A 24,046-nucleotide genomic window follows, 5' to 3' on the forward strand; every position below is an offset into this window, starting at 1 on the left:
TTGGGTTCCTTCAACTTGGGGCTGAAAATGGTATTTGGCTTGCTGATCGTTGAAGAAGCTGCAACTCAGGCGCAGTGATATATGTAGATTACATTTTTGTTTTCAACTATGAGCACATCAAAATAAGGTCACATTTGATTTTAAATGAGATCACACTAAATAATCATTGAAAGTTAATTGTTATCTTTTGAAAAAATCACGAGATTTGTAACTAAAAAAGATGTTGAAATACAATAAACCGAAAAGGAATTGAAAGCAAAATTCAGAAATTATTGTTGAAGGCCCTCTCATGAAGAGGATAGTGATTATACAAGGTAACTTGTTTTAAATAGTAACTTAAATTGTTATCAAATGGGTTTATTTTCGGTTTCATTTTTCATAAAACAACCAAAAGGTCAACTAGTGTTTTATTATTTATTTATTTGTCTATTAATAACTTAAGTTTTTGTCATAGTATTGCATACAAATATTGATCTTTTTCTAATGATAAAATTTAGGTCAGAAAAAACATATATATAATATACATATAACCTTAAAATAACGACTACCAAACAGAATCAATGCTACAAGTATTTCTATCTTTTTTTCATGACAAATTTTTGAAGAATGAGATGTGCAAACTATTAGTCAATCACCACCATTGTCAGTTTTTTCCTTTTTTTTCCAAATCATCATCACATGGATTTTTTTTTTCTTTTTAAGGGGTGTATCAAAGGGTCACGCTTTAATGTGTACACCACATAAATTTATTTTCTCTTATTTTGTCCACTTTATTTTTAGAATTTCCCTCCTTTTTAGTTAGTAACTTTATCTACTAGTAAACTTGATTGTCCTAGTTAAAAAAGTCTTGGCTTCCATAAATTAATCGGTTGTCATCAAACTCAACATTCTCATTTTAAGTGAATATGTTGTTCTTGTTTGTTTTTTAACACCCAACACTCCTTGTCATATAATATAACTGGATGACCATCCTATAAGATTTTCCTTACAATATTTACCGCAGAAAAGAAGACTTTTCTTTTAACGTGTTTGGTAATTTGTTTTTAAAATTTTTATTACATAAGATACCACTGTCTCCATTTAGCCCTAACTATTTGTCACCATTTAGTCTAAACTATTCCAATCATGCTATTAATATCGTTTATCTTATTTCCCCATTCTTCCATTACTGATCCCCACTTTCTTTGTACACGACCCCGAAAAGATTAAACATGTACGAAAATTATGCAAATCAAAAGATGTTAGGAGGATGCATCGTGGCTCAAATTATAGAAAAAGACACACTCAGCTTCAAAGCCCTAGAAAGTTGATGCAGAACCAAAAAAATACCTAAAGCGCGAATATTTTTATTAAAAAAAAAAAAAAAAAAAGGTAAGAGAAATCAAGTTTGCTTACAAAATTATAATAAATAAAGAGAAATTAAACGAAAATCCAAAAATTATTGTTGAAGCAAGCAAAGAAATGAAGTGAAGAAACATTGGCTTATAACTAGGTAGGCTTTTAGAAACTAAAGGCTGAAACAATCTGAGAACATCAATAACAGATATCAAACACGATTCCTCTTCATCTACCTATTCGCGTTGCCTTGCAAGTGCCCACTTCCAACTAGTAGTATTCTTATATGCAGCAGCATTGAGAAATAGATTCATAGTTATTCCATACGTCACTTTCGGCTACTTATAACTTGCCAATATTCAACCAGTTCTGCATTGCCAGATATATGGATTTCAGGTCAATCCTGTAGTCGAATTACTCTGAGACTGCACCATGCATACGAGTGTCAAAAGTCTTTCAAGGTGCCGTCCCTGATGCTTTCTTTGTGATTCGCTTCAGATTCTTCGCACACTTGAGCAGAGTCCATCTCTTTTTCCAGCTATCCAGAGTATTTCCCACGGCTGGAACAGCTACTGCTTCTCGATCTACTTTCACAGTAGTACTCCTACTGTTCACAACCACGGCCGCTATATTTTCTTCTAGAAATGTGGTGTTTTCCTGGATGGAGTCTTTTTTTTTCTTCTTTTCGGAACATTTTCTTGGCCAAAGTCAGGATCCCAACGGCCTTGTTCTTCAATTTCTTCATCAGTGTGTGATTTACTTCTCTCACCATATCGACCTGGACTATCGGACTCACCTTTCTCATCCATTCTAACTGTTCTTTTAGATTTCAGATGCTTCTCAGGAAAGTGATCCTCATGAACCACTTCGTCCACGTTTCCATCAAGTCCATGTGATTTTATTCTCCGACTATATTGACCCGAACTAGACGTGTCATGCTTCCCATCTGACTTCAAACCCTCATCTGCAAAATCTCCATCACTTGCCTCTCCGTCAGAACAACCCCTTCTGCTTGAGTGGCTACGTTTGGGGTCTCCCCGTCGCTTAAATTTTTTTGGGTGAGATTCCCTACACTGAAATATATCTTTCAACAGTTTTTCTGGTTCTGCATGATTGTCGGTGTATCCTAAAACTTCGTTACTGTGCCTTCGGCGTTTCCTTGTTTTGGTACAGTGTCTATCCCTATTCCTGTCAGACCAATCTCCACTGGAATCACTATCATGAATTCTGTTATTTCTGATCCAATGTTCATCTGGAGATTCAGACACTTCGTTTTGGCGTCTCGATCTTTTCTCTTTGTGACTGCAGTGCATGTCACCATCTCTATTCTTATCCAACCAATCTCCACTGGAATCAGTAGTACGAGTTCGTTTCTCACCATACCCGTGATCATCCAGGATTTCAGACGTTTTCTTCTGGTGTCTTGTGCTCCTCCTTGTGCGATAATGGTGACTGTCGCCATCCCCATCTGACCAATCTCCATCAGAACAATTTTCACGACATCTGTTCTTCCCATCCCCACGTTCATCCTGGAATTTTAACACTTTGACATGATGTCTAGACCTCCGCCTTGTGCTATTATGGTGTTCATCTCCATCCCCGTCTCTATCCCACCCATCTACATCAGAATTGACATCACAATTTCTCTTCTTGCTATGGTGATTACTTATAGAATTTGCTTCCTCTTCACAATTTTTCTCATAAGGTATTTTCATTTGCTTTCTATCATCATTTCGGTGCCTCTGCCAGCGTGTTCTCCTTCGGATATCATTTTCCTCATGGTAGCTTCCACCAGAATTGCTATTTAAGGAATCAATTGCCCTCGGTCGAGATCTTCTGGAGTTATATCTGCTAAAAAAAAAACATGTTCACAAAACAGCAAAAACACCACGAGAAAGAAAAGAACTGAAACATACAGAAAGAAACAAAACAGATTCCACCCATCCAACATAAAAGAAGTGTAGTGTAGGGAATTCGAAGTCCACACCGAGTTGGACTACTAAAATCCATTGTACAAGATCATGTTGATCAAGCAAACATAAAAATACCAAAATTACATAACATATAGGAATTGGACACGTAGCATTCTTTTTCTCTCCTAACTTCTCGTTAAACATAAAGCTATAGTTCTAGAATGAGGGATGTTATAGACACAATGAATTAACAAGTACCAAGCAGCAACCTAATTGAATATGCAATATATGGATATATTTTTGTTGTAGCTTATGGGTATTATTAGTGTTTTTGAGAAGAATAGAAGGAGAATAAGAAACAGTCTTCGGCGATGTAGCCACCCAATTCTGGCAAAGAAACACCCGCGCAGTGGTCTTAATGGGTTCATCAACAGTGGCAAGGAAATCAGGAGACAGGAAAGTTGTTCAAAGCGTGATTGTTTTTTCCATTTTGAACGGCACCCAAGAAAGGTTCAGAAACATTATTGCAAATTCATCGGTTCAAATTTGGAAAGCATGGCCTCTTTCCACCAACCGTACCAGATCTAAGTATCTAACAATCACTTAATTTGTTCAGTTATCAAACAGCACCATATTCTGGTTTGTTTAAGGCACTCCTAAAAGCACTAATAAATGGACCACATCATATATGGATTCATATTACAGGTTCCAAGAAAAAAACAATAGCATATTTGGTATCAGCCTATCACCTAAGTAAATGCGCACCTGTCTTTGTCTGCTGGTACCACCTTGCTAGAGCCCCTCAGCTGACCTGCACTTTCTTGCTCCATTTGTTTGTCATACCCAGTTTCATCTGAATAGCCAAATAGTGCAGCCATCTCTCTCACCCAGTATTTTGGGGGCGGTTTATCCCAATCAGCCCATTCATAGTCTCCACCAGGATTGCGAAAACAGTGGATAAAATTGCATGCAGTTCCACGGGAACATGTCTGTTAAGAAGGATGTAAGTGGTAAGCTCATCAACAGGCTAAATGGCAAACATAAAAACTTAGCATCGCAGTTGTACCTTGAGCCTCGATTTCATATACTCCCCACATATTGCAACTTTCCATCGGGTCACACCAACAAACTCACATTTTACCTAGCAAGAAACAATACACAAATCATGCAATCAACCACCCAGGATTCAGTGTTAGAGAATAAACCCATAGACAGACAAATCAGCATTCGTAAATATCAACATGGGAACCCAAAATATATTTCATAATCTGGAGATCCCTATCTTGCGACTGGACACAAGTGTGATTAATATTTGTTAACAACCATTTACTCTAAAAGCTAAGCTATTAGAGAGGGTGTACTTTAATATTTAAATCCTTCAACACGGCCCCTCACGTGTGGCCTTCTTTTGGTCCAACACGTGTTTCAATTTTAGTTAGACGGTGATGTTTGAACACAGGACCTTGCTTGCTCTGATACTAAGTTAACAACCATCTACTCTAAAAGCTTAAGCTGTTAGAAAGGGTGTAATTTAATATTTAAATCCTTCAACAATATTAAAATCAATTACATGAGATTACAGGAGCAAACATGAGAACAATAAAGCATATATAGTTTTAAAACCTCATCCATGAAAATCCCATGATGGAAACGAATTTTATTTATATTAATAAATTTCTTCATTACTCAGAAAGAACGCACAAACTTTCAAAGCATCATTTTTTTTTTCCCTGGTCGTCATTGCTAGTGGAAGTAGTCATAGCAATTGTAAGTGCAACAACAATAAATATAGTGACAACAACAATGACATCAACAAAGATAACCATTATTTAAACAAAAAGAGAATGACAGCACATCTTCTGTGGAATTCATATGCAACACAACAAAGTTACACTGATCAAACCTATTGCAGGTCTGTGCCCACCCATCTGGTTAACAAAATCTCTTTCCTATGAGAGGATACTAATATGAGTGGGCCCTTGAGGGTGTACAAGACCCTACACCAGCCACTCTGTGATTTCAAGATAGTAATTGTGGTAGTTATAAATATTATTTTCCCCTCCTCTAAGCTTCAAACATGCACCATCACCACAAGAACAGATTAGCATCACATACAATTTTTTATTATTATTACAAAAATAGTCATATTTGATCAACTGTTATTTCACTAATTTTCTTTACTTCTGATTCTAACACTTATTTACAATTTTTTTTCTCCTGGGTAAGATTAAAAATTTTACAGATAAACAATAATGTACAAGAAACATCAAGGGCATACCATTGGGAGAACAACAGCCATAATGAACAGAGAAAGTAACAAGATCAACAACAAATCATAAAAAAAATAATAAATAAATAAATAAAGAAGCAGATCCTAATCATTTTATCATGTTTGCTAAGTTGTATATAGCTAGTTCAACATTTCACCATGTGAATCTAAGTCATAGACCTTGGTTTCTGGGTAAGATATGTTTGTTGGGTATGATCTAGGCCTAAGCTAATCTTTCATTGACTTGGTCAGACTACGACATTGATTTCAAGGCGTGTAAGTATTTACTTGTAACCAGCTTTGTCAAGAGAAGTATGTTGCATGCAAATATAGCACATAATAATTTAATAGAAACACAAGTAGGAACCATTAAGAAGTTATAATCTTCCAAGTAAGGTGCAAAATGTATAGAAGAAACAGAAGGCATTCAAAAGCTTGCTTAACCACTTTCCAAGTCCAATGACATGACTCTTCAATACCATGTACCACATAAGAAACCAAATATTTAATGGCACATTTAATGAAAGTTTTCAGGAACGAGGAAAAAATAAATAAAATGATCCTATACAACGCCAAAGACAACATAGGAAAAATAAATAATCAAATAGAGTAATGTCTGCCACCAAACCAAGGGATGTAGCCTAGTGGTACTTCCTCGCCTTCCAAAGTAGAAGGTCAAGGGTTCGAGTCCCCATAGGGGGATAGTGGGTGTGTGAGTTTCTTGCCAAGGTAAAAAAAAACAATGTCTGCCACCAAAACATAAGACTGAAATACCATTAGATACAAGGAAACTAACTTTTGATGACTCTGACACAAGATGTGTTGTTTTATTTACTTGACATCTAATAAAATTTCCCAACTAATTTGAAATGAAGATATGAAATCATCACAAAAACATCTCAAACAAATAATACCCAATAATTTGTGTGAACCAACTTGCTTTGGGGTATTAGCACTGGATGGCCAAATAAATAATTCATGTAGCACAAATAATACTTCCCATTAGAATTTAAATATATATATATAGTCATTACCTTACAAAATGAATCCAAGTCATAAGAGATGTATTGTTAGCAGAAGGAACAATAATGTGATAGAATAAACTTTGGATGTGGCATGTGAACAAGATTGCAAAAGTTTATATTAATAAATAAGGGAGGAAAACTTTTCTTTATCAATTCTAAGATAAACAAGTGCTCTATCTGATTGGAGGGATGAATGAATAATACACGATCCATTTCATTGTCAAAGTAGCAGTCATCTGATGTATACCACCTTTAGTCATTCCCATCTAAACTTATAAAAGTTCCTTCAGTTTACATGTTAAAAATAAAAAATAAACAATACATCTACAAGTCATTGAAGTTTCAAACAAAAATTTCTTGACAGCTGGTTTGGGATGAGAACACCCAATTTTGCTACCAAACCAGATCCAAGATGGAGCAAGAATGCAAGATTATAAAACAAAGCACAATCAATTGGATGACCTCATTTATAAGGGTACCAGTATGGTCATCATAAGGTGGACAACAAGCCAACGAGATTAGGTGATTGGGTTTCTAATTTCACATTATAAGTCAGTTTTAGTTCCACTTAGATAGCTGTTCTCAGAATTGGACCATGATTAGCAGCACGAGCCTTTACAATTGAACCATTTAACGGCCCCTACCTAAATGAGGACCCGAATTCTTTTTTTTCCCTTTTTCTCCACAAGTCGAGTTCTAGGAAGGGGACATTGCTTGGTGAAATGGTATAATTCGAATTGCCAGTTTGCACAAAAATAAGGCCAAAGGTTAGAATCCACCCATCCAGGCACTCCCCGTGAAGAAGACCAACATCAGGTAATGGGTTTTTAAGTGGTATTCAAAGACTAAAAGTACAAGAAAATGAAACAACAAGAGGAGCACACGAGTCTCACAGTCAAGTTCTCGTGCAAGAAACTCTTAGCTACGAGCTAAAATATCTGCGGGAGTAGAATACTAATACAAATTCATACTTTGCCAGCGCACGATCAATTTTATATATATAAAAAATAAAAAAATATAAAAAACTGAATAAGGAAAAAAATACCTGTTTACCAGCAAAATAGCGACCGTTTATAGAATGATGAGCAAACACAGCTGAATCCAGAGACTTGTAGTGTACATACACATTCCCCCGCAGGTGGAACGAACCATTTCTGCAAACCTGACATGAAATTTGTTTTTTATATTCTTCAATAATAGGAACAGATTTAAGCACAAATTATTGTTTTATTTCCCTTGCAACATACTTTTTTCTTCCACCCAAAACTCAATTTCTGTCTCAATTATACAGCATGAATAAATAGTATAATATCTAGAGGAAGTAAATAATAGCATACATAATACAAACACAACTTGTAGCAATTAAAACAAGCAATTAACTTTTATGAATAAAAACCATAAAATACAACTATGACCGATTTTATAAGCAATCAAGAAACAGCAATATTTTCGATGTTACACAAGAAACATAATTCATATTCAAAGACTAATAAAAATTTACATTGTTGAAAAAGTAAAATCATATAATAAGCAACAGAAATTGTATAAAGTTATTAGACAATGCAGTGGAAGAAAATTACAGAATTAAGTGAGTGCATATGCCATAGATTAAATAGCTATTATTGAAGCATAGATAGCAGTTAACACCTTGAAATTTACAATTTCCCCAAATTTCAAGAATTCTGTATGCACATCCTCGTAAAACTCTTCATAACAACGTTCAACCTCTTCATCAGTATACTGAAAAGGATAGAGAAATCAAAGCATGGTCAATATGTCAAAAAAATAAGTGCAAGTTATAAGAAAATTTGAGCAAGAAGTAAAGTCCTACATGCTCACAACACTAATGTGAACACATTAAGGAATGAAAAGGTCAATCAAAACAAGTTACTCTATATAATTATTTTAAATGCATAAATACCAATCAGCAATTCCACGCTCACAAACACAAACTCCAAAGCAATCATCCAGAATCAAATGAAGTTTTCCACTGTAACTCAAATCACTAGCCAAGGTCCCAAAGTTCTGTAAGAAGAATAAGTCTGTATGGTGATAATCTAGAGCCATCAGTCAAGTAAATCGATTTCTGACTGGGCTCCAGATCTATGGAAGAAGAGAACAGAAAGTTGTGTCATGAAACTTTAACAACAATTTATATATATATATATATATATATATATAAATACGGGCTGTAAATGGATACCCTAAGCCAATTTGGGGGTGTGGGGGTAATAAATATTGAGTTATAAATGTGTGTTGGAGAAGCATGCAGCCATAGATAAATGAAAGCCTAAATTGGAAGAATTCAGGAGAATCTTCCAAGAAGGCACGAGACAGCTGAGGATTTAAATGGATAGGGAGATTTATTGTCAGTTTTTACATCAAAGAACCAAAACACAAACTCTGGTTCTATTTATTGTTACCAATGTGTCACCACGGACAATGCATCAAGTTAATCAAGCCTTCTGATAGGGATTAAATCTCATTAAAAATAAGTAGCATGCCCTCCATAATGTGGTAACTCCCAGTAACTTCAATATTAATTTCTCATAGTATAGGCAAGCAGGGACAAGGAGATCAGAACCAAAGCATGTCTGCCACCAATGGGCCTTACCATCTAAGGCAGCCGAAATCTTTACAACAACTGAGATATTACTCCATATTGCCTTTACTATATTCCCAAAAAATGGTCGTCAATGGAAATATGACGATAAAGTAAAACATGAGGTTTGGAGTGTGGCTAGGGTAGATAAATGAAACGTGTACGAAACGTGAGTTTGCAAGCTGAAAGAGATAATTTTATGGACAAAAGAGCCATTCAAAATAACCCTATGTCACACATATTGAATAAACTCAACATACCAAATTTAAACACCATTATTAGTCCATGGAAGATCAATGATAATTGCTGAAGGATATAAATAAAAAGGGGCTAAAATCTCACTCATGGTCACACTACATCATTTTACTCGATTGGACCATAGAAGCTAGATTTGATATTGAGTTGGAGCAGCCAGATGTGTAAACATACTTATGCGGTATATGAATAACTGAACCTAGAATTTCCCAATGGCAAGTTAGGAAAACTATGTTCACTAGCTATCGTTTAAAGTAAAGCAATTTCTAGAGCACTATATAGGTGTTTTAGTTGTTTTATGTCAAGGATTAACTTTAACTAGTGTGTGTGTTAGAAACCTTGAGGATAGTTCCTTTCCTGCAAGGAGCAATTGACGCATCATATTGGTAGAGTGTAAGTGAAAAGTTTGGAATCAGGTTTCATAAAGCAACAGAGAAGCTCCTCAGTATGGAAAGCCATTTTGTAAATAACATAGATAAGTTGCAGGTGACATGGAAGAGAGATGTCAAAGAAGGTATTGGAGAGAATGTCGGAAAAAAGTTCATAAAAAAGGGATGAAACTTCATTATGATACAAAAGAACAAGTAAGGCATTTTTTAAATAATAATTAAAAAAAAAAAAAGAACAAACTCTGGATATATGAGTATCATATGGATGTATGGCAGTATTTATATTGTTTTAAAAAAATTTACAACAATGACTCATCATAGTCATCATCATCCTTCCCTTTATCCCATATGGATGGGGTCAGCCACATGAATTTTCTTTTTCAACTCTTTTCTATTACAAGTCATGTCTACTATTATATCTAATTTATTAAAATCATTTCTAATTAATTCATCCCATGAAAGCTTTTGTCTCTCTTTGTCTACTACCTGCCATGCAAACAAATATTCTTTTTCTTATCCGTGTATCCATGTGTCTACATTGCATATGACCATACCACCAAAGTCTGCTTTTTCTTATTTTAGCACCATTCCTAGTTTCTTCACATGTTGATTATTAATCTTATTTTTCCTAATCACTCCTACCATCCATTTTAGCATCTCATTTCAGCTACATGAATGTGATACTCTTGTTTCTTTTTAAAACCCAACATTCTGCTTCATATAATATAGTTGGCCTAATAATTTTTCTTCGAACGTATCTTATATTTTTTAATCACATAGGATACAACTAAGTTGTCTCCATTTTGTCCATCATGCTCCAATCATACTTATTGCATCTCTCTATCTTTTTGTATTATTGACCCAAAGCATCAAAAATGATTATTTTAAGTAAACTGTTGGTCTTGAATTATTATAGTTATATTGTCATCCCCTATTATCCTATTTAACTTGATCCATATATTTTGTTTGTCCTAATCTTTAGGCTTTTTACTTCTAAAGCATTTTTGCATTTTTTCTAATTTTGTTGCCAACTCTTCCATATAAAAGTATCCAATAGAACTCTGTCATTAGCAAACAATATGTACAATTGAATGTCTTCTTGGATACATTTCATCTAAAACTACTGTAAATAAATATGAACTTAACATTGATCCTTTGTGTAATCCTACTTTTATAGAGAAATCACTAGTTTATCTGCATACAGTAATACAAACTCTAGTCCTCATCACACTGTACATATCCTAAACAAGATTTATAAGCTTTATAGGGACATATTTTCTCTGTAAATCCAACCAAATTACATCCCTTGGCACTTTATCATGTCTCTTCTCCAAGTCTATCACTCTATCAAAACTATATCTAGAACTTTTTGTTTTTTTTCACTCTTCGACTAATTATCTAAATAAATAGATGGCCTCCATAGTGGATCCACTTGGGATAAATTCACACTGATTATCAGATATTGAGCTTTATTTTCTTAATTTGTTCCATCTCTTACCCATAATTTCATTATATGAATCATTAATTTAATTCCTCTATAGTTTCCACAATTTTGTATATCTTCATTTTAAAATTTGGTACTGCAATATTTTTCCTCCATTTCATTGGCATTTTTTCTTCTTCAGAATTTTGTTAAATAACTTAGTTCACCACTAAAAAAAAAAAAAACTAATGCAAAAGTCTCCCGCCATTACAGGGTTGTACGCATTCAATTCCAATATTGCCTAAAATTCTCCATGTCTCTGTAGGTTATCTTATTTATTTAATTTTATAATTACGGACTATAATCAAACGTATCAGGAAATGAAATCATGTTTTATAAACATACTATAACGATCACAAGCACATGATGTACATATATATATAATAATAATCATAATAAATAAATAAACAAATATATAAATAAAATCATATGCGTGGAAGGCATTTTATATATTTACAGTGAACCAATGAAACTGGCTCAAACGCAAAAGAGGCACTTTGCCACTTATTTGAGTTGTAATCAAATTCTCAACTCAACTAATAAAATATATATGTATATTTCTAGTCATGACTACTAAACTATAATTTACCATCCAATACTAAAAGTTAAAAGAAACTCTAGAAACATAGATACAAAATCAATGTCCTCTCTCGCTCTCTCTCTCCCTATATATATACATATACAAAAGGAAAGATTACTATAAACATCCCGCTTCTTGATGAGCACAAGGCAGTTGAGGTTGGTCCATTCTGAATCAGGTCACTTTAATGACAAGACTTAGAGCGGGTTTAGCTTGTTCGTATATGAACAACCATGTCTAAGCTGTCATGAAGCTAGGTTCATCTGCAGCCCTAACCCCATTTGTTGAATCGTTAGACGTGCCTTCACATGGTTATTGGCTTATAGCAAGACTCGCTGCAGTTACGCCTAGCAGGCAATCCTCTCTTGCCTCACCAAAGCACAACCTCCCTATAGCCTCCTAAAATTACAGTTCCTGATGCCACGTCGCATAAGAATAAACGACTTCAACCTATAACCAATCATATCCTGATGTTTATCTACTTTAAGCAAGTAGTATGCAGTATGTAACCACAAACAAGTAGGTGTGGTTGCTAGCAAGCTCAAACCTTTGGAAGCAGCAACATCTATCAGCAGGAGATCAGCAATTATCCAAGATTTATGTATTGCCCAAACACTAGTAGTTGTTAAGGAGGTAGAATTTTTTGGTTAAACAGAAGAAGAAAGAAGAAAGAAGAAAGAAGGAAAGAAAGAAAGAAAGAAAAATAAAAAATAAATAACAATCAAAAACTGCCAGCAATAAATATATCTCAATACATGCAGCCAAAATTTCAAGTAATCATAAAATATGTTAAGATGATATATCATTAGAAAAAATTAGTTCGTCAACGTAATTACTATAGAATAAAATTTACCAATAAGTGATAACTTACAATTATTTATGGAATGATAATTATGAAGTTCAGATGAAAATTTAATAGAGATAACCATTCCAAAGTTGCAGCAAGTAGGATACAGAATTGCCTAATTCTTTTATCTGCAACCCAACAAAGGCCAAAATCATGGAGCTCCGTCGAAGTGCATTGAGATTATATTCTGATTTAAATCAAGTCAAAGAATGATAACCTTACTATCCATGTACCAGATCAGAATACAATCTTATAGAATTACACATTACATGCATTTGAATACAAAACAAATTTGATGGACAAGCTGCACATGAGTATATTGTGACTAAAGAAAATTTATCAAATTGCAAGTATCAGCATTGGTAATATTACAGTTCACTCTAAATAAGCTTGTAAAAGAGGTACAAAATAGTTCCGCACTTTGCAATCTCTTGGCAAGACAAGTAACATTAATCCAGCAAGTCAAAATCATTTGGATGTATGTAACTTAGTGTGCTATAAGCACAACCATGAGATAGCAGGCTAACTTGTTAGGCAAGCGCACACACCAGATTACATATATATATAATTGTTAGGCAATATATATATTCTGGTGTGTGCGCTTGCCTAACAATTATATATATATATATACATCTAAGAAAGATATCCTAGATGAAGGATCTTTCAGTTCCTAGCTTTCCCAGTCTGCTTCAGATACATAAAAGAGGTATGAAACATTAGTTTTGGAATCGTTTCAGGCAAGTGCATATTCCACGCTCTTCGTTTATTTTATTTATTGGACAAAAGACTTTTACTTATCAATCAATAAGCATCATGAAGGTGGGTAGCGGGCCGACCATAATCCATATTTAGAACAAAGCAGAGCCCGAATTCACCCAGTCAATGGGCTAGGGTCGACTAAAGTGAACAACAGTAGGAGAACTACTGACACAGGTTCATAGGTAGAATCAAGCCAGATAGTGGGCTGAACATGAAAACCAATACTGCTTCAATTGTTGACTGAAAAGTCCTTTTAATTAACGGCTATAAAGAAAATCATAAAAAAATAAAAATTGAGAAGGACAAAGAAAACATTAACCCCTTTATAAGTTGATAATATTGTGTATATATAAACAAAACCTTCTCAATAAATTGATGCCATATTGTATAGCTTGCTTCTTTTTTTAAGTAAAATGATATTAAGAATAAAAAAGAAAAAAAAAAAATGAATCAGGAACCCCGAACAATAGCAGTTTATGAAGAAAACAACTGGGACACAGAAAGAGGGGGGGGCGGGGGGGGGAGAATATTGAGTACACAGAGAAAAAGACATGAATATTGAGTCACAATTTAAACATGTAAAATACCAACTTGTAAAAACGAGAAGTATGTGTATAAATTGATTGCTTGTCTTGATATGTACATCTATAACTCTAGCTTCGTCAAACCATCAAACTAAGATTATACGGAGTAACAAAGATCTAGATGTGGAACCCATAAAGAAGAACCCTTCAAAGTATGAAAAAACCCTAGTCATGGATTGCTTTCTTTTATATGTAAATCACTTTACCAATTCAGTTAGAAAAGTATAAAATTGCCAAAATGTTCATCAGGATACTAGAATCACATGAAGACTTCTTTACAGACCTCAAGCCCCTCATCCTGCTCCCAGGCAAGGCCGGGTCCACTGTACATGTTCTTGATAAGCAATGTGCAAGATTTATCTGGGTAAAAATGAACTCTGCTACAACGCACCCCAAACCGACAAGCTCCTGTTTTGATGTGGAAAGGACAATGAGCTTTATCCTGCCATATAAACAATTGAATGATCAGATACGGCGACCCTCCACAGTTAAAATGGCAGGCAATTGCTGAACACAGGAAGTGCAATAACCATCATTGCCATGAATGAATAATGTGAGATGGAAATAACAGGCAGGGTTTACCTGTTCAGTTCCAAAATTTGGGATTTGTTGAGCGGCATTATCCAACAACTGTTGTGCCGAAACAGTGGATGCACTTTTGTAATCAGCAAAGGCTTCGGATTGTGGAGGAAGAGGATTTGATGTAGGTCTATCCAGATCCTGCAGGAGTATAAAATCACCTTTAAAGTTCATGTTTTTGACACAACTAAAAGAGCATGGTATACATCTTATTGTAATCTAGAAAATAACTAAGCCTGGAATTTCTATGATGCTGCAAATACCTCTTTCTTTGTCCGTTGGTCTACATCTTTCTTTTTGACCTTCACTCTATTCTTCTTGACAATTATCTCGTTTCCTTGCCATATAATTTCAGGAGGCCGCTCTTCTACATATTCCCAGTCTTCATCTTCTTTTAACTCATTCTGATGTTCAACCTGTCAAGCATTTTTACAGAAGTGTAAGCAAAGCCGTTTAAATAGTGTTTATAGTTTACACCTATAAGGTCCCATTCCCATATACAAAAAGCAAACTACAGGGCATTGAATTAGAATGGAAAGCCATTAAATGCCAAGGGCATATTATAACTGATTCCACGCTTTTTTTTCCCAGAATGTAGGCACCATATGAAACTACAAGTATGTTATCATGGAAGCAGCATGTATTTCTAATAATTGTTGGGTTATGCATCTAATTTATGATATGGAGTTAGATCTAACTGATGATTTAGGTATATATGTACAATGCAAAAGTTTCCTGATGTCCCAGGTGGTAGCTTTATCAAGCACGGAGCTGACAGAGTTCCCACGTCTAGAGTCAGAAAGAAAGTAGCCTCCTTAAATAACTTAAAATTACCATCAGTGAAAAACAATCTCTAACGTCTATGAATACCCATTTTGCTTTTCATACTAGTTATATATGGTAAAATAGATGCCAAATTAATACGACAGGTACCCATCCAATTATGTATATGGGCACATATCACCAGCCGTTCAGCACATTTTGCATACTATATAGCACCAAGATAGCCTAACTCAAACACAACATTCTATGTCATTTTAAAGCAAAGGCGGTTCATGGAAAGATAAAAAAAAAAAAAAAGTGAACGAATGTAACACAACCTGCTACACAAAATGTAAAATAATATACGGCTAAATTCAATTAGCATTGAATTGACAATTGTATGTGCGTGTGTATATATATATTGGCCATAAACATGCATAAATACAGAGAGACTGATATTGAACTAAATGAACCTGATTTTGATTTAATTCTTCTTCCAAAGCCTTCCTACGATCTCCCTCCTCCTCCTCTTCCGCTTTTTTTCTCGCTAATGCCTCGAGAAACTGCCTCTCGTGCTCCTCAAACTCCTTCCTATCTCTCTCTAACCTCTCGCTTTCTCTCTCCTCCTCCAACTGAATCCTCCGCTGCTCCTCTGGATCGTTCAGCCGAGCCGCCTCCTCTTCCAGCTCCTTCGCCGCCAATTCCTTCCTCTTCTGCTTCCTCTTCTCCTTCTTCGCCGCCTTCCTCTTCTCCTTCCGACTCATCCCACCACCCTCCGACACCCCAACTACCGACTGAGGATTCACTCGCGCACACCCCGACGCTCCTCCCTCTTCTTCTCCGGCGACCGGCTCCGACATACGATCAGCTGCCGGAATCAACGGGCTATATATACAGAGTTTGTGTATCTCTATATGCAGGTGTGAAGTATGAACAAAGAGATTAGGGCTTGAGTTGTCCGATCATATCGTCTGAACGAAATACTCCTATATGGTATATTTTTGAGCGATTAAATATGAGATCGAACTTTGGATAACTATAAATTACATGTCCCAAATGAAAGTTTTTTTTTTTTTTTTTTTTTTGGGTAAATGGCAATAGCTTATCGTTACAGTTACTGTTACGGTTAGTATCAGAAATAAAGATAAACACAGTACTTAATCAAGTGTCAACACAGTACTTAATCAAGTGTCACGACAAGCATCCAACTTAAAGGAGCGTTCTTTCACCCCGACAAGTAGGATGGTCCAACTCGAATGAGGGCGTTGCATGAATTTGAATAGAGAAAAATGTTATAAGAGAAGACTTATTTCACAACTTGGGATAACAATTTGACTTGCCCCTACGATTACCCACCCTGCCCCGTCCCGTTTTTTTGCAATTTTGGAGAATTGTTTAGCTTTTTTGGACGGGATGGCTTGATATAATAAAAATCCATGCAGGTTTGGTGCGGGGCGGGGGAGGTTGCCTCGCCCCACCCCATCCCACTCCACCCGTTTAGATAGACAAATTACTTAAGTACTCTTATTTCATTAGTATATATATTTTCCATTAGAACCCTATGTTTTATTTATTTATTTTTGTGTTTAAGGGTAAGTTAGAAACCATATGGGTATGTTATATATTAATAAAGTAACAAATGAATTTGATTAGAAGGAAAGTTGCAATAGTGAAGAACTTAAGATGAGGGGAAAAAAAAAAAAAAAAAAAAAAAAAGCAAATCTATTTTAATAATAAATAAATTATGGTCTTAAATGGGGCGGGCCGGTTACTCGCGCGGTAAAAATGTTAAATGGGGGTCGGGATGGAATGGAAAGTCCTCCCGTTTTTGCGGTTTTGGACGGGGAGGGTACACCCACCCTCCTAGCCATCCCTATTCACATCAGATTCGAATAAAAAATGACATAGGTAAATATGTGGATATGCAATACTATTCACCTAACTTAAATTTTTTTGTAAATGAGCAAGCTCACTTGTTACATTCAATACTAACTGTCACATGGCTCAGTTAATAATAAACTGTCACACATGCAAAAAAATTATGTAAGAAGAATTCTTATTTTATTTTTTTTGTTTAATAATAAATATAAATCTATGTAAGAAAAACAAAATTTCCAAAAATATAAGAATTGAATGATGTTTATAATATTATTATTTGGTTGGACTAATTTAAAATTTAATAATATTATTTTATATATATATATATATATTTAAAATGGTGGTAGTGTGGGTGGTGGGGTTGGGGAAGCCAATCGACACTCGTGGAAGATGGTGGTGGTAATGATGTAGGTGGTGAAAGCGACAGTGCATGGTGGAGAAAGAAGGGAAGAAATGATAGCGATTTTTGGACTTAAAATTTGAGATTTTTTGAACGTTATTACAAAAATAAATAAATAAATAAATGAGTAGAACCAACGCTTTATTCTATTCTATGTCTTGGAACCAAACACGCAACGTTCTTTTATGCAGCAATTAGTCAAGTAATGACCCAATCTTTTGGGTCCAGAATATTAATTGGGCTAGTTTTTTGTATATACCTTGGCCCATGACAAGATATTTACCAGCTCTGGACTCATTGCCCAAGGTCCGTTTGAACAAATAAGGTGGCAACTTGAAGTGAAGTGGAGCAGGAAAGAGTAAAAATAAAAAATATTAAATATATATTTTTATATTCTAAATTAGATTTTAATTGGTTTGATATTCTAACATACTTTAATTTCGACATGTGCCATGTATAACGTCTTATGTTTTACACAATCCGTCTGAATTCTGAAACAAAAAACAAGGCGAAGGTTGAGTTAGGTAATAGCGAGAGCTTGAACCGTTTATTAACAAAAAAAATTAGTATAAAAATATACGATAACATGTTATTTAATCTTAGTACAGTTAATCGAAAAAAGACTTTATTAAATAAATATTCACTATTAATATTTAAAAATTATCTTTCAAAATTTTTTAAAATATTACAAATGTAAGTGTTGTCGGAATGATTGAGTTGCTTCCCGTGTCTAGAAATTCAAGCCCGTAAATATTGTTTTAAAGAATTAATAAATTACTTAGTTAAAAAATAACTTTTTTTTTTTCATGCAATATATTAATAAAAAAAAAAGAAATTACTTAAACAATTTAAAATTTTCTACTTGAGATTTTTAGTTAAATAATTAATTTAAAATTTTAAAAATAAATTTATACAAATCAAATAAATAATATGTAATCAAATTAGTATGCATTTTTTATTATTATTTATTTTAATAAAAATTAAGTTAAGTGTAATCTAATAAGAAAGAATATTATGACAGTTTAATAAAAATTAGTGTTGGGATAAAATGTTATACTTCAAGTACTATTTATTTTTTATTTTAACACTTTACTCCAAATTTGAAATCTGAGTCTCTTTCCAGTCGGGAGCAATATTATCTCTTTCCTTCCCATACAAGGACAAGGACAAATACTTTTTAGTTAAGGATATGCAATAAAATTAGTATGCATTTTTTTATTATTTATTTTAATAAAAATTAAATTAAGCGTAATCAAATAAAAATTAAATTAAATTAAGTCGAAAAAAATTAAATTAAATTAAGTCAAAAAAAATTAAATTAAGTGTAATCAAATAAAAATTAAATTAAATTAAATTAAGTCGGGAGCAAGATTATCTCTTTTCTTCCTAAATATATACGGAGTAAATCTGTAAATGTGTGTGTGAATATATTGTTGGAGTGGGGAGCAAGATTACATTACATACGCGAGAGTCCTCCCTCCCTACCTTATGGCATAATGCTTACCTAAATTTTGAAACACTTCAATGTGCCACTTGATTCTGAAATTAAGAAAAGAGATGTTATTGATGATGACCGTCTTAGTGTCACCCTCTTAAAGAAAATGGATGCCAACAAAGATAGTGGGGAATGGATTTGGAACTCTGCTCACCCTCCTGCACCTTCCTCCACTCAAAATCAACCATCCTTCTCCTTTCAACAGGATGCCACTTTTGGCATGGATAACTATAATGATCTTTTTCCTCCCTCCAACACCCTCTTCCCATCCCAGCCACTGATCTAATCATTGAACTGTTAAAATCTCAACGTACTAAAACCACTGCTCGAATGGACCAAATTCAAGCAACTATTGAGTCCCTATTAAATAGGGTTACTGCTCTTGAGCAAAGAGTAGGTGCAGCAGGTACTTCCATCACAGAGAGCAATGATCAACAAGTTGTTGACCTCCAAATTGTCAAGGAAAGGGCCAACAATGTCTACGAGCTAATTGATAGGTGCACGACAGTCAACAACATTCAGTTCGAGCAAATGAAGGATATGCTCAAAGCAATAGCTGACAAGTTCCAGCCCTTCCCTTCCAGAAATCTCTCTAATGTAGGCCAAAAAGGTTGACACTTATCTCTTTATCTAATCACTTTTGGCATTATGTAAGGCTCTCAGGTAAGCTATCTCCATTATATTGTATTGTATATCTTCCCTTTTAATGATGTAAACAAGGGAGAGAAAAATACATATATATTTTTGCTATAAAGGTGATGCATGAATTAAGAGGGAGCTTTTATTAAATATATGTATTCTTAAATCATGCTTATATGCTTAAACTGATTTATTGTTTGTCATCATCAAAAGGGAGAGATTGTTGGCACATGTGGCCTTAAACCACCTCTTATTATTTTAATGATAACAAATAAAGATAATAAGTGCTTTTAACATATCCCTATTTGAGATGCAGTTAAGAAGGAGCACAAGCACAAATAAAGAACAAAGGCTTGGATTCATCAAAGAAGGGATGACAAATGGAAAGCCTCTCTTCCATCCACAGGGGTAGCTTAGAAATGGTGAGAGGAGATTAAATGTAAGGCAAATAGATTATAGCACTTTGGTTTAAAGCTTGAAATGCATTTCATTCATCATACAAACCCTAACTTGTCACTTAAACTGGCCGAACAGTTGCTCAATATAACCGATCAAATAGCCTTATTAAAATGACAAAGTTTATATGATGTGACTGATCACTTCAGGTATATAACCGATCAGATGATCTCAAGTGATCGAACAGATCACTTCATATTAACAATAAGATGCTTATAACAGTGAGTTTTGAAGGTTTCAAAAATTATCATATAACCAATCACTTTGCTCATATAACCGATCAGATGATTACATGTGAATGAACAGATCACTCCATATTAACGATAAGATGGAGAAAACAGTAAGTTTGGAAAAACTGAAAGTTTTTATATGATCGATCAGATCATTGATATAATCGATCAGATGGGTGCAAATCTTAAAAGTGCGGGGAAATATGATCTCATCCTATAGATCACATTGTCAATCTTACCGGTCAGTTACTTTAAATGTCCGAACAAATAAAGCATGTGTTCGATCACTTGACCTCAAATGACCGCGCAGATGGACCATATGTTTGATCAGATGGGCAAAAAATTTAGGATAATTTTTTGCTGAAACAATATTTTTGTCAAGTTTTGAAACCTAATTCAATGTTTTTTAAACCTCTATATAATATCTTCAAAGGTTTTCATATTAAACGTGCAATATATATCAGAGAGAAAAACCTTGTGATTGAAAAAGGAACTTACATAGATCATTGTTTCATACACATCATTTGAGCTTTAACCTTTGTGTTATATTCTATATTTGCCATAGGTTTGTGAGCCTTGATCTGCGCATCAAATCTAAGAGTTTTCTCTTACCATTATTTTAAAATATCTTTGAAAGGGTTGGAGTAAACCAGCAGAAGTCTAAAAGAGGATTGTTCTCTTAGCAAGAAGATTTAGAAGCGGTGTGCTTCTTGCACCGGTTTGTTCTCCACCTTTAAGGAGAAGCCTTATTGGGTTTTTGGGAAGTCTTAAGAGGGATCTTCAGCCGAGGAGTAGGAGTTTCAGAACCTCGCCAAAGCTTGGTGTTTTGAGTTTGTTTTTTTTTCTCTCTACCCTTTTACTTTATTATTCAAATATTATTACATATACTGCTTATCTATTGACATGCTTTCAAATAAATTCATTTATTGTCTATCTTATATAATCTTTGAATCGAAATATTTGGTATCGTTTTACTTAGACTCTATTCACCCCCCCCCTCTAGAGTCATTTACTGGGTAACAAGTGGGTTAGCCTAACACAAGTAGTTCCCAAAAAGTCAGGAATTATGGTTGTGGAGAATGTTGAGGGTGATCTAATTTCGAAACGCACTGCCACTTCTTGGAGTGTATGCATTGATTACCGTAAGCTTAATTCCGCCACTAGGAAGGATCATTTTTCGTTGCCCTTCATTGACCAAATCTTGGAAAGATTGGTCGAGCAACAATACTATTGTTTCTTAATGGCTACTCATGGTACAATCAAGTGCCCTCGACCCTCTCGACCAAGAAAATACCACCTTCATATGTCCATTTGGTATATTTGTATACCAACGGATGCCTTTTCGATTATGCAATGCTCCTGCCACATTCCAAAGGTGTATGATGTTGATATTCTCGGGCATGGTGGAGAAATACTTAGAAGTCTTCATGGATTACTTTTCAGTCTTTGGGTCATCCTTTGATTCGTGTCTCCAAAATTTCTTAAAAGTGCTTCAAAGATGTTGTGAGACAAATCTTGTTCTAAGTTGGCAAAAGAGCCATTTCATGGTTCAAGAAGAGATTGTGCTTGGTCACATTATTTCTAAAAGAGGAATCGAAGTAGACAAGGCAAAAGTTGAGTTTATTTTTGAATTTCCTCCACCTTCAAAGGTGAGAGAAATTCGCTCATTTCCATGTCAAGCCGGTTTTTATCGCCGTTTCATCAAAGACTTTAGCAAAATTGCTAGACCCTTGTGCAATCTTCTTGCCAAGGAGACACCGTTTCTTTTTTATCAATCATGCCTAGACGATTTTCATCAACTTTAAACTAACCTCTCATCTGCTCCCATCATGCAACCTCCAAATTGGTCATTACCACTTGAGATCATGTGTGATGCTTCCGACTTTGCAATGAGTGCCGTTTTAGGACAAAGGGTGGGCAAGCTTCCATGTGCCATATATTATGCAAGCAAAACCTTATTGGGAGCTCAATTGAATTACCCTACTACCGAGAAAGAGTTACTTGTCGGAGTATATACCCTTAATAAATTTCGATCATATCTCTTAGGATCCAAGATCATTGTGTTTTCTGATCATGCTGCTCTAAGGCATTTGTTAATGAAAAAGGAAACCAAACCTCGCTTGATTAGATAGATTCTACTCCTCTAAGAGTTTGATTTCGAAATCAAGGACAAGAAAGGTTCCGACAATGTCGTTGCCAACCACCTCTCAAGATTAATAATTGAATCCTCTCCAAATCTTCCAATTCGTGAAACTTTTTCAGATGGGCAACTCTTTCATATTTCAAACGGGAATTTGCCTTGGTTTGCCAACATTGTAAATTATCTTGCAATTGGCAAAATTCCCATTAATTGGTCAAAACAAGAAAATGACCGATTCTTTGCTAATATCCGAAAGTATTGTTGGGAGGATCTAATTTTGTTTCGTTATTGCCCAAATCAAATAATACGGAGATGTGTGCCAGAAAGTGAAATTCTGAGCATTCTCGTATTTTGGCATACCCTTGCATGTGGTGGGCATTTTAGTGGAAAGAAGACCGCTTTAAAAGTTTTTCAAAGTGGGCTCTTTTGGCCCACTATCCATCGAGATGCCTATAACTTTTACAAGGTGTGTATCTAGTGCCAAAAGTTGGAATCAATGTCAAAGAAAGACATGATGCCCTTAACTTCAGTCTTAATTGTGGAAATCTGCGATGTTTGGGGCATAGACTTCATGGAACCATTCCCAATGTCTTATGGCTTGCAATACATTCTTCTCGCCTTAGACTATGTTTCTAAGTGGGTTGAGGCTTGTGTTACCAAAATGAATGATTATTCCGTGGTCATTGTATTTGTGAAATCAAATATCTTTACTCGTTTTGGTATGCCAAGGGTAAATATAAGTGACGGAGGGAAACATTTTTTGCAATCGCTTTTTGAAGCAACTCTTTTTAAAATACTCCGTCACTCACAAAGTTGCCACTCCCTACTGTCCTCAAACAAGTGGGCAAGTCGAGGTTTCAAATAGGGAAGTCAAACACATTCTTGAAAAGACAGTTAATCTGGACCACAAAGATTGGTCAAGGAAATTGAATGATGCTTTGTGGGCTTATCGGACGGCTTATAAGAATCCAATAGGCATGTTTCCTTATAGACTTGTTTATGAGAAGCCTTGTGACCTTCCGGTTGAGCAAGAACACAAAGCTTTGTGGGCCTTAAAAAGGCTAAATTTCGATCTTGACAAGGTCGGTGAGAACCGTTTACTCCAATTGAATGAGTCAGAGGAATTGAGAAATGTTACATATGATAATGCAAAAATATATAAGGCTAGGACAAAAGCTTTTCATGATAAACATATTGTGAAAAAATCCTTTGAGTCTGGGCAAAAAGTATGGCTTTTCAACTCTAGACTCAAGTTCTTTCCTGGAAAGCTTCGAACCAAATGGGATGGCCCTTATGAAATCATCTCCGTATCACATTTTGGGGCGGTAGAGATTAAGTGCTTAAAGGATGAGAGAATCCTTAAGGTAAATGGCCAAAGGTTGAAGCCTTACATCGATGGACAAACTATTCAACGAGATGTGGAAGC

At 34.9% G+C, this 24,046-nt stretch overlaps 1 protein-coding gene across 1 annotated transcript; it reads right to left on the reverse strand.

The window, feature by feature from the left end:
* Nucleotides 1-1,326: 1,326 nt before the first annotated feature.
* LOC132279727 (zinc finger CCCH domain-containing protein 5) lies at nucleotides 1,327-16,403 on the reverse strand. Its single transcript, XM_059781760.1, has 9 exons — nucleotides 15,856-16,403; nucleotides 14,884-15,036; nucleotides 14,624-14,761; nucleotides 14,325-14,483; nucleotides 8,190-8,282; nucleotides 7,588-7,704; nucleotides 4,315-4,389; nucleotides 4,014-4,237; nucleotides 1,327-3,183 (listed from the first exon to the last, which is right to left on the reverse strand). The coding sequence occupies exons 1-9, from the start codon at nucleotides 16,240-16,242 to the stop codon at nucleotides 1,974-1,976; spliced, it is 2,556 nt and encodes an 851-aa protein (XP_059637743.1). The 5' UTR covers nucleotides 16,243-16,403; the 3' UTR covers nucleotides 1,327-1,973.
* Between the last annotated feature and the right edge of the window lie 7,643 nt (nucleotides 16,404-24,046).

The sequence above is a fragment of the Cornus florida genome, unplaced genomic scaffold (genome assembly GCF_030987335.1).
Source record: "Cornus florida cultivar Cherokee Brave unplaced genomic scaffold, ASM3098733v1 CherokeeBrave_3.0.0_Hap2_Chr10, whole genome shotgun sequence".
Classification (NCBI taxonomy): domain Eukaryota; kingdom Viridiplantae; phylum Streptophyta; class Magnoliopsida; order Cornales; family Cornaceae; genus Cornus; species Cornus florida.

What these genes read in the sequence shown, in the direction of transcription:
- LOC132279727 (XM_059781760.1), bottom strand. Translation starts at nt 16,242, where the DNA reads ATGTCGGAGCCGGTCGCCGGAGAAGAAGAGGGAGGAGCGTCGGGGTGT. An exon ending in AAGAATTAAATCAAAATCAG is followed by an intron (nt 15,037 to 15,855) that starts GTTCATTTAGTT and finishes AATGCTTGACAG; the next exon opens with GTTGAACATCAGAATGAGTT. An exon ending in AGCAGGATGAGGGGCTTGAG is followed by an intron (nt 8,283 to 14,324) that starts GTCTGTAAAGAA and finishes TATCCTTTTCAG; the next exon opens with TATACTGATGAAGAGGTTGA.